The sequence below is a fragment of the Engraulis encrasicolus genome, chromosome 11 (assembly GCF_034702125.1).
Source record: "Engraulis encrasicolus isolate BLACKSEA-1 chromosome 11, IST_EnEncr_1.0, whole genome shotgun sequence".
NCBI lineage: Eukaryota > Metazoa > Chordata > Actinopteri > Clupeiformes > Engraulidae > Engraulis > Engraulis encrasicolus.
The window spans coordinates 35,440,723-35,453,222 of NC_085867.1; the positions used below are offsets into that span (position 1 = coordinate 35,440,723).

Sequence of the window (12,500 nt, forward strand, 5' to 3'; positions counted from 1 at the left end):
CACTTCACTTGACATGTCGCTGCATAACACTTTGCATGAAGGATTCATGACTGTTTTGTGAGACATTCATACCAAACCTTCCATAAACATGGAAGAAGAAAAAAGGACAGCAACTTGTCAAAATAAAAGTTCAACAATTGCAAAGCAGCAATACAATGTTTGCAACCAATCTGGATGTATGATTTACTCCAGAGCCAGGGACAGAATATGGTCAAGTAAATATTTTTCACTAACATGTTCTGTCCCTGGCACTGAAGTAAATCAAGTAGGACTTAGATTATTTACTGTCATGTGGCATGCAGAAGTGGCATGTGAAAGAAAGGCTATGTTTTAGGATAGTGGACACACATTGTTCACTGACAGGTTAGGTTTAGGAATTCCTTTTTGTATAGGCACAGTTTGACAAATTCACAAGGACAGCCTCAGTAGCTGTGGTAGCCTACCATAACCAAGAATAGTGACACGTGACCGCACTTGGGGTGGCATGTGCCATATGCCACTAAATCCTCTAAACCCTTCTTAGTAATCATTGAGGGTTCAGATCAAAACCCACAATGCTGTTTCGTTCAACTTTTATATTGACAAGTTGTCGTCCTTTCTTCTTCCATGTTCATGAAAGGTTTGATATGCATTTTCTCATGCAAAAGACATGAATGCTTCATGCAAACTTAATAACAGCTGCTATGAAAGTGTTCGACAAGTGAAGTCTTATGCGACATAGCCATTCACAATCTTTACTCTCTATTGCACATTTACAACTGACTATTGCATGACATCTAATGCCTACTGTTGCACTGTTCATGTATGACCGCCATCTTGTCTTGTCTTAATCACATCACGTCTTATTTATTGGGCTTTTTGTGCATTTTTGAAAAAATAAATAAAATAAATGTGCAGTAGATACATAAGTGGGTGAACTAGATACAGTAAGATTAGGAAGCGGGATTGCCATCAGCAACAAACTGCCCATTTAAATGGATAAGGGTCCTCTATCCAATACATACTTCTGCAACCCCCATCACTTAGTATAGCTTCTAAGAGGATTGCGCCAGGGCATGTACTCTGCATGTATAGTAATAACTATGTTTATCTGTCACTGGAAGACATTCATCAAAACATGCAGCGCTCGCAATGGCAAAGTGAGGTTCTGGCCCTGACATAAATCCTTAACAAACAAACACATGCACACACACACGCACACATGTACACACACGCACATACACACACGCGCATGCACACACGCATGCGCGCGCGCACACACGCACACACACACACACACACACACACACACACATACACACACACACACACACACACACACACACACACACACACACACACACACACACACACACACACACACACACACACACACACACACACACACACACACACACAAACAAAGGCGCACATGAGCTGCTATAAATATACACTTCCAAGATGTGGAGCGTCTCCATTCCCCTATTCAAAGGGGCTGCCTTAGGCACAAACGGCCCTATGGATCAAGAGCACTAGGGTCCCGCATTACTGCTCAGTACTCCCACATACCCCATAGCTGGTTTATGTACAGAAGGAGTTGTGTGGAATTGTGTAGGGGGTTGGTGGTGGTGGTGTTGGTGAGGTATGGGAAAAGTAGTCTTCATTACACCTCCTTTATCTTATATATTGTCTAAATGTGTCTTGTTTTAGAGATATTGTTTTGTCAATTCAGCAGTAACCACAATATCCAAGTTAATACCAAAGCTTCGAAGGCATTTTATCCGCTTCAATGTCGGTGTAGTATTGCACTTTTGCCTTTGTAGGGCAGTATAGGTGGATGTATTGCTGTTGTTGATTAAACCCTTGTGTTGTGTTCGTAAGCTGCATACACCTATGGTGTTCGGGTCATTTTTGACCCGTGATAACAAAACTCAGCCATAAAATACCCAAAAACACTAGTTATCATCAAATATTGTTTTTCATCTCATGGCTAACTTGGTATGTATTCATATCCATGGAAATATTACTTTATGTATTCATTTTTTTGACTTTACTGGTCTTTTATCTTACATCATGCAAATCGTTTTGAAGACCAAAACTATCAAAATCTGCATAAATTCACTATTAATACCTCCTAAAGTGATACAATTAGTGATTATGTTGTCCATGTATTACAGCTGATATGAGAGTACAACAACCCCCAAATTTATTTTATTGTTTTTTCTCTAATATTGAAAAATATCATCAATAGTGGCATTTGTGGTGTTGAGGTCCAAACCAACCCAAAGAGATTTATAGCAGGATAAAGACCAAATGTCAACTAAATTAGTTTTTCAGTGCATAAAATCAATGTTTAAATATGTTGACTTGGTGTTTTTCAATATTTATATGATTTTAGTGTGGTAAATATACAAAATAACAATTCTGTCCGAGTCACAGCTATTCCACCAATCTAATGCAAAGATATTGGAAATGAACACATCAATTAACATGAAAAAGTCACACTATTCATCTGAATCCCCTATGCCATGAACATGGACCATTATGTCATTGCCACATCAACTTTATATAAAGTTTAAGACCAGTTCTACATGTTTGGTTGCCATTATGAATTTTTGATATGTTTTTTGGAAAAAATAATGTGCAAAAATTTATTTTGCTAACAAATGTGCAAAGAATCTCATTATATAATGCAGAAATTGATTCCCTGACCATGAAAACATATGAGTAGACACCAGAAATACATCTGTACTCCTTTCACAACAGGAGATATGACGTATTGTAGTGTATGGGACTGTCCGGCGGCCATATTGGATTTGGAATATGAAAAAGCTGGGAAAAAAAAAATCAGGCAAGAAATATATTTTCCTCACCATAAATCACCAAACTAAAGACAAGGGGCAACCAACAGCTTTTCAGAAATGCATACAACAGCCAAAAATCTATGCCGGGTCAATTTTGACCCTGAACACCACAGATTTTTTTTTTTTGGACCTTTAAAATGTACTAAAATGATAAAACATATTTTTTGTGTGTTGCAATGATTGTGACTGAGGATTAGATGAAGCCTTATTCCAAGAAAATAAAGGAAAGTGTGTTTTTTTCACACTAAAACTTGAAAACGGGTCAAAAATGACCCGAACACAACATAAGGGTTAAAACTTGCACATGGTACTCCATGTGACCTCTCATAGCATGTCAGCTGTGTACCATGTTTGACATTGCATTGCACTGCATTGCGCATCGCAAGTCACCAATCCAGTGGCTGAAACCAGCTGTCCACCGATTCAATACAGCAAAGTGGTTTGATGGCGACAAAAGAGACACAATCTGAGCATCTGAGCCGCTTGCGTTGCAGTCAGCAAGGTCCAAAATGTGCCTCCTCATCCGCCTTGCACCACATCGCAACACCAAAGCAGCAGTGCCTGACGGTCTGTTGATTGAAATATGTTTAACCTTTTTCCGGAAACCCAGTGTGCCAGGACAGCACAAGCAGAGCCATACCTCTTAGTGACATTAGGGGCTTTTTGCATAAAGGGCCAGGGAAGCTGAAAGGCGGAAGCGGGGCAAATGGTTGAGTTATCCTGGGCCCAGGGAGAAAGATGGACCAAAATTGGCCCGTCAGTGCATTGTATGCAGGAGAGGGGGCCCTTTCAGTTGATTTTGTCCAAGGGCCTGGACAAATTCTGCCAGCAGCCCCTGCAAAGGACGTCTTCTGTTTAAAAAGTCGGGTGGGTGTAGACTACTCTTTCTCATTGGACGTGGACGTGGCACACACAGTCTGTAAAAAATAAAGCTGCCACCCGGCGGGGCGGTGAAATATGGCTCCCCTTTTGCCATCAGCGCATGCATCATTGGCATACGGAAGCCCGCAGTCTCATCAGCCAATTAGGCAAATGGAATATTTTAATATGTATTAAAGATGGGGAAGGGGGCGTGGCGGGATGCTGCCCAAGGAGGAGGAGAAGGGAGGGAGGGGGAATGGTGTGGGGAGGTGTGGGGAGGGGTCTGTTGCCGTGAGTTACGCCTCTAGCCTTCGCCGTTACCTCCACAGTGCATCAGCATCAGGTTTATGCAGGCAGACACTGGCAGAGTTACGCATTGCAAGACTACCGATGTGTGTGGAGACTTCGGCACACTCACACATTCTGTACACGCACTACAACATGCAAAAATAAATAAATGATAACATAAATAATATAAATAAACAAAACAGGGAGTGAGAGGGAGAGAAATAAATAAAAAGAAACAAAGAGAGACAAGCAAGCATGCAGCTTTCAAAACAAATAGCCCTGTACATGCACCCACACACCATGTAAACACACACACACACACACACACACACACACACACACACACACACACACACACACACACACACACACACACACACACACACACACACACACACACACACACACACACACACACACACACACACACACACACACACACACACACACACACACACACGCACACACTAGAAACCAGGGACTCACACTTGAGTCAAATAGGGTTAGCAGAGAGCACATTTGTTAACTTGCTGCTGCGCGGATGTGTGGGGGTAGCCTAGGGCGTTATAGAAGAGGGGATAAGAAGAATGAGGCATCCGGTTAAGAGAGCATCCTCCTCTCTCACTCTCATCCCTTTTCTTTTCTCCTCTCCCCAGCCCACTGCACAGCCTCTTAATAGCGGTGGGTAAGCCTTCAGCTACATACATCCCATTCTCTCTGTCTCTGTCTCTGTCTCTCTGTCTCTGTCTCTGTCTCTGTCTCTGTCTCTCTCTCTCTCTCTCTCTCTCTCTCTCTCTCTCTCTCTCTCTCTCTCTCTCTCTCTCTCTCTCTCGCTATCTTCAGCTTTATCAAGTCCCCATAATGCCGCAGTTGAATGCGTGTCGACCAGATTGCCACCAGAGAGTTTCGAGGGACAATAAATCCCTGGAATGCCCTTGAGGTTAAACACGATCCTCTCTTGTGTCACAGGATAGGAAAATGGAAAGATAAAAAAGTGATCAGACACAGGCTAAATGAAAGAGAAAAAGAGGAGAGGCAGGAGGGGAAAAAATGAAGAGAGAGAGAGAGACAGGGAGAGAGAGAGAGAGAGAAAGGGGGGAGAGGGAGAAGAGAGAGAGAAGAGAAATGGAGAAAGACACTCGGAAATGGAGAAAAGGAGAAATGGAGAGAGGAATAAAGACCGGAGAAAAATGACCCCAAAGCCACATCATGGACCTTTTGTTCCAGGAATCTGTCATAAATCCCAATGCTGCTCTTGTCGTCCACGTGTGCGGGCGAGTTTAATCCACCTTACGCAGCAAGCTCGGCACAGAGTCCTCTCATGGGCAAGCAGGGAAGCCGGGGGTGTGGCAAAGGGGTCAGTTGTCCCGGTGCCAAGGAGAGAGAGGAGGCCCAGAGCTGGGTCCTCATTACATTATTGGGTGAGTGGAGGGGCTGACATTGTCTTGTCCTGGGCCCGGCAAAAGCAGTCACGGTCCCCGTGGACAAGCACCTTAAGCATCATCTTTCCATGTGCGGATTGCATTTCCTGGTGCCATAATTAGTTCATTCATCTGCAACAGCTTGACAGGCAGCGGTACATGATACAGCCACCGAAACCATTCGCAAAGGTCCCTGCGGTGTTTCACCAAGAAACCCCGAATCTGGCTTGTCATAGTTATGGAGGGTGACAGACTCATGTGGGCCAAGCAAGATGATGAAAGGACATTCACATTACTCTCTGATCTCCCCCTAAAATACCTCTAAAAATGTAAGACACTGATGTCAATGAATGCCAAGCTTGATTTTCCACTATGTCACAGCCATGCTAATGAAGCACAATTTGAATATTAATTTGAACTCGGAACGCCAATGAATTTAATTGACAGAGTAAGCTCAGACCATCTCCCACCCTCCATGGAGACGGATTCCTCTTAGCTTTCGCCAGACTGTTTGACGGAGTCAATAGTCTCCTTTTGCCCAGGCTAGTTATTAGGTCTTGTCCCAAAGCAATAAATCAAAACAAATTTTATTTTAAGGACATCTCTTAATCTTCCTCATCTCAGGGTCTTTTCAGGCTAGTTTGTTAGTCCAAGGACCATTTTTTTTACCTCCTTAGGGCTTCCGTAGACCGGCTCCGACAAAGTGTGGCGCACTTTTGCTTCAGACATAATTCGGAACCCCAAACCAAATTTCACACGAACATTGCATTGATAGTCAATGGGCGGCGCCGACAAAATAGAACTCGTCTCTAATTGCTATCCGACATCGGCCAATGTCCACGGACATCGGCGCCAGTGTGCGGGGTTCTATTGAAAACAATGAAATCGAACTTTTGCGGAGCAGTGCGCAGCACTTTGTCGGAGCCGGTGTGCGGAAGCCCTTACACAGCACTTCAAGGGCCACCATCAGTCCAATGTGATGCTATGAAGGCTGTATTACAGTTTTTCTCGATTGCCTACACACAAGTTCTGGTACTTCACACACAATTCTCGGAACATCTCACCCATTTCCCAACTCCCCTAACCAATGTCACTGAACACTAAACACAATTCCTACTTAACACTCAAATTCCAGTTTTAAAACACACTCTTTTCACACCATTACACACAGTTCTCTGGATTACACTCAATTTTCATAAAGAAATACACTGGGTTTCTCATGGAACACACTGTCATTCACAACACTACAATCAACTGCAATACTATGTTCACTTCCTCATCACATGGGCAAACTCTCTTCATACCGGTTTACAATCTGAAATCATCACCCCATAAGGACACACATTGCATGTCATATTGATGAAAAATGAGTGGATGCAAGGAGAAAACCCATTTGTTTAGTTTTTGAACTCAAAAATATGTTATACAAGACATAACTTTCATGTGGTTACCCAATATTTTACAATACATTAGTGCAATTTTTAAATATTTTTTAAAATATGTAAAATATATACACATCTGTGTACTCCGAGTCTAAAAACAATATTTCAGTATTTTACTACAGAAAAATACCCTCTTTAGTAAGTAGAACACTGAAAAAAATAAGTTTCTACTATGTTTCAAGTTGAGTATAGCGTTTTTTTTCATAGCAATAGGCTATACAGTAATGTAATGTTTTTTTTGTACTGCCAAATAGGCAGTGGGGTTTATCTTTGTGTTGTTTTTGTGAAAAAGACATAAAAATCTTTCTGTTTCTGTTTGTGTGTTGTGGGAATGAAGTTTTTCCAACTTATGTCACAGTATCCATGCAATCCAGAACAAAAAAAGCCCAAGTTACTGGGAGAAATTAGTTTTACCCTGTGCCCAACAGTGTTTTAATGGGTCTGCAAATGTGTATTCCGTAAATAGTGACTGTCTGTGTGTGTCATTTGACGACAAAATGAGGTTTTTAGAAGAGAGTACATTGTTTTGAGACAAGACGTGCATTTTTCAGAGGTAGTGAAGAGTTTGGCCCATTGTGTGTGAGGTTTGGAGATTTGTGTGTAGAGTTTTGAGAATTCGAAGACCGATTCCGAAAATTGTGTGTAGGCAATCGAGAAAAACTGTAATGCACCATGCACACTAGGACAGTGGTTCCCAACCTTTTTCTTCAGGGACCCATAGTTTTACCATTGTGAGCTTTTGGTGACTCAACCGTGCGAGCGCCCGCACAAGAGGCCACATGATACTCTGTTTCCTGCAAAAATAATTTTATTCCTCAATTTGTCTTCAGTAAAATATAGAATAACTGTTTAATATATCACAATTTGTTGCTTCTAAGACAAGTTTAAATGCGTTGTCATTTATTCAACATGGGCAATATATGGTATTAAAATTAGGACCCTTAAAATCAAGAGGGCTTCGCGACCCACTGTGGATCTTTGGCGACCCATAGGTTGGGTCCGACCCATGGGTTGGGAACCACTGCACTAGGAGATGGTATGAGTAGACTCTAGCTACACCATGGCACACTGCATCAAGCACAACTAACTTTAAACATAAGCATTAAAACAGACCACTTGTGATTTATTGGAGGGCACTACTGATCTGTGGAAGCAGACTATTACTTTCATCTAAAGCATGTCAAGTTGTTTGGTACGTTATGTTTGTTTTGGTTTTTTTGAGCCTACAGTAGCTCTGGGCTGCCTGCTGCGATGGCTGCGGCGGTGGTCTGCCAACTACCCACAGTGGAGACATTGGGGTAAAGCAGAACGCTTGCCTCGCCTCCAAGATTTCAACCCCCAAGTCTCATCTCGCACCAGATTTCATCATCTGATGTGCGTACGTAGTAATCATTTGCCATTTGTTTGTGTGTTGTACAGTGTAGCCCTTCCAATGGGGGTCTGTTACAGCCTCAGGCTCGCTGCCAATGATGAAAGCCTTAGCACTGCTCCCTTAAGATACTCACTAGCCTCGCTGTGATATATTAATCTCTGTCCAGCTGCTATAGTATACAGTACAGTAGCCTGTTTCATTGTCTTTCAGCAGGTGGCCAAGGGGGGACATAATGCAAACTTACCTTCAAGCACTTCTCACATTCCTGCGCCCCTAACCCTTATAGTAATATACGTACAATCTCATTCCATTTACAATACACACACACACAGGCACGCAGGCACGCACACACTCACGCACTCACGCACGCACGCACGCACGCACGCGCACACACGCACACACGCAAGCACACAAGTACACACACACATACAACCTGCCATTTAGCAAGCAAGCTTGTTTGTTTGCGATAGTGCATCCATTACTCCATAGTGCAGTGTCAGGTAGCGGTGTCAGCTAACTGTAATGAGTGTATGTGACACATAATTGGTGCAGGTCCTGCTTTGCCGTTGGTTGTGATTTGCTCTAGTATACTACATTATGTTTAATAGTTAGGGCAGTGTTGCCAGATTGGGCGGGTGCCCGCCCAATTGGGCTACTTGGGATGAGCGTCGGCGGGCAAAAACGGGAAAAATTGGCCATTTGGCGGGTTTTTAAGCCGATTTGGGCCCATAGAAGTCAATGCAATTTGTTGAATTTGGGCGGAATTTAGCGCATTTTGGCGTTTTTTGAGAACCTTTTGGGCGGGATTTGGTCAGACACATCTGGCAACACTGAGTTAGGGTGCATACATCCACAAAAGCAATGATCCAAGTGCCAGACAAACAGTGTGTGAGAGAGTGGTTTGAGAGTGAGAGAGTGGTCTGGGTATAAGCTCAAAAAACACGCACTTTAATCTCTTTGTGCAGAGCCTGTTGTAACCTTATTGTCACCAAAATTGTAATGGTTACTTAATGTCTTAATCTGTCCATGGCAATGTTGTTATGATGTAGTTGAGTATTTTCAGCAAAAATAGTGATGAATAGAAAAAAAAATGTGCGGATTGTCTTATTTTTATATAGCAAAAATAGTGAAAAGGCGACCCGGCCAACCAATCTGCACAAAGAGGCTACGCAGCCATACATGCAGGACTGGACTGGCCATCTGGCATAGCGAGCATTTCCTGGTGGGCGCCGCACCCTTGTGGGCCCTTATTTTTGAAATGTAAAATATATACTGTATTCATTTTTATTTCTTTTTACATTTCTGAAAATAGGGGCACAAGAGGGTGCAGGGCTCAACGGTGAGTCAGTTATGAGGGGCCCCTTTCAGCCAAAAGTGCCCAGGCCCTGTTGTTCCTCCAGACCAGCCCTGCATACATACCACTCTGTCACACTGAATTACATCACATTACATTCTTTTATGTTCCTCTCAACTTTATCTTGGTAAAAAATGCATACATACCCTTTGGGGTGAGGGAATGCGGTAATGTGGTGTAATTGTAGTGAAAGAGGTGCCGGAATGTCGTAATATGGGGTAAATTAAATGGGAAATACAGAGTACGGAGGAATAAAGGACACAGAAATTTGGCAATACGGGAAAGCAATAGAAATAGGACCAAGGACTACAAGATATGCCAATGGTCTCTGTGTCTAACACTTCTAGCCTGCCGGCGAGCAACGTGGTTGGAAGTGAGGATGTGGGTGCCATACTTCTGGGTGATGGTGTCTACAAACTGCTGATTGGAGGGCCGGCAGACGAGCAGACACACACACACACACGCACACACACACACGCACACGCACACGCACACGCACACACACACACACACACACACACACACACACACACACACACACACACACACACACACACACACACACACACACACACAGTACAGGTTATGTATGTAGTGCTGTGCTAACATAACATCAGACTAACCTCCCAGCGTGGCTGAGATGAGGATGTGCGTGCCATACTTCCGGATGATGGTGTCGATGAACTGCTGGGTGGAGGGCCGGCGGCCCAGCAGGCGCACGCTCCGCTGGAACTCTGGCATGAGAGGCAGGGGGTTGCGGATCAGGTCCCGCCTCTCGATGGCAGTGTTCCTCACCTTCCAACGTGCAAACTCCCTACGGGTGGAAGAGGCAGACAAGAAAAAGAGGAGAGAGAGCAAGAGAGAGAGAGAAAGAGAGAGGGAGAGACATGGTGAGATATGGAGGTTCATGTCAAGGGGACATACATTTGAAAAAAGGAAAAGAAAATGCATTATTTTAAATTTATTATTTATTAAAAAAAAAAAAATTTCAAAAATGTTCAAGAATGAAGAAAAAGAAGTGCAAGAGAAGAGAAGCGAAGAGAAGAGAAGAGGAGAGACGAGAAGAGAAGAGAAGAGAAGAGAAGAGACGAGACGAGACGAGAAGAGAAGAGAGGAGAAGACAAGACAAGACAAGACAAGACAAGACAAGAGAAGAGAAGAGAAGAGAAGAGAAGAGAAGAGAAGAGAAGAGAAGAGAAGAGAAGAGAAGAGAAGAGAAGAGAAGAGAAGAGAAGAGAAGAGAAGAGAAGAGAACTAGTAGAAGGAAGATAATGAAAAGAGGAGCAACTAAGACAAGTGGAGCAATGTGAAGTGGAGAGCAGACAACAAGCAGCAGAGCAGAGTAGCAGTCACAGTGAATTCCACAGTGTGAGCCCTCAGGTGAGAGTGGAGAGCAGAGACAAGAGAGACAGAGAGGGGGGGGAGAGAGAGAGAGAGAGAGAGAAAGGAGAGAGAGAGAGAAAGAGAGAGGGAGGGAGAGAGAGAGTGAGAGAGAGAGAGAGAGAGAGACAGAGAGAGAGTGATAGAGAGGAAAGAAGTAAGGGAATCTAACGCTGAATCTACAAACCAAATGAAGGCATCCACAATGTTATCTAATCAGCACGATTGCCAGCTGTAGCTGAGGGCAAGAACTGAACACACTGACGCTGTCTGCCTGAAGAGAGTGTGTATTTACGTGTGTGTGTGTGTGTGTGTGTGTGTGTGTGTGTGTGTGTGTGTGTGTGTGTGTGTGTGTGTGTGTGTGTGTGTGTGTGTGTGTGTGTGTGTGTGTGTGTGTGTGTGTGTGTGCGCGTGCACGCGTGTGTGTAAGATGCACAAGAGAAAGAACCAGCGTAAGCGGTAATGAGAGATGCAGAGTGAGTGAAAGCGGAATAGACAAGAGAGAGAGAGGGAGAGCGAGAGAGAGAGAGAGAGCAAGAGGGAGAGAGCGAGAGAGCGAAAGAGAGAGAGAGAGAGACAGCTAGCGGCAAAGAGAGACAGAGAGAGAGAGATGTGAATCTGAGTGATATTGTGCCAGTGGCCATATTTGTGCCCACTAATCTGGCAGTTGGCACAGATTACATCACATTTGTATTTGAATCACCATGTATTCTCAACAATCCCTCTTTAATGAAGCGACTGCAGAAACCCAGCGGAGAGACAACAACAAAAACAAAACACAAAGAAACATATTTTACTGCGCTCTATGTGAAAAATGATTACTCCACTCGATCAAAATAAAACCCTCTGATGCCCCGCATGAATAGAACAGACTCGCATGCGTCAAGCAGAGGCGAATGAATCCAGTGAAATAGGCATTGGGCAAACAGATGGGCAGAGCCAACGCACATCCAACACGGATTCCAAATCTGGACAAGGGAGCTGTCCATTCAGCACCACCCAAGCCTCCTTGTGCTTATTTTTGCCCGCCACAGCTGTGGTGAGCAGTAGCAGCAGCAACAGAAGCAGCACCATGGACAGCAACCAAGCACACACCACATCCACATCTACAGCACAGCACAGTCACAGCACACAGAGGCACAGGCCTGTCACTACGTCAGCTGTGAGCTGGAACCCGAGGGGACAGGACTAATCAGCCTGTTCAAAAGAGCCGTGGACGCAACAGACGTGAGAGACAGAGAGAGAGAGAGAGAGAGAGAGAGAGAGAGAGAGAGAGAGAGAGAGAGAGAGAGAGAGAGAGAGAGAGAAAGAGAGAGCGAGCGAGAGAGGGATGCTTCTTTTTTCCCGAGGCAAACAGTCTATAGGAGCACACATGCACGTGTCTGTTATGATTTCTTTCTCTTTGCAATGCTAGCAAATGCCACGCGCAGCACTAGCGCTGCTGAAGCCGTAGCATGCTGCCAGTGCCTCCTGCTTCCGTGTCTGTTTCCTGCAAACAGACTACAAGAGATCTGAAAAAAGATTTAAGAGGCAGAGACT

The 12,500-nt window shown here is 43.9% G+C and overlaps 1 protein-coding gene across 1 annotated transcript in view; it reads right to left on the reverse strand.

Moving 5' to 3' along the window:
- Positions 1-12,500, reverse strand: part of brinp1 (bone morphogenetic protein/retinoic acid inducible neural-specific 1) — a 211,518-nt gene that overhangs the window by 98,838 nt on the left and 100,180 nt on the right. Inside the window, exon 3 of the mRNA XM_063211326.1 lies at positions 10,205-10,395. Within this exon, the coding sequence (XP_063067396.1) occupies positions 10,205-10,395 (191 nt within the window). The remainder of the gene's footprint in view (positions 1-10,204; positions 10,396-12,500) is intronic.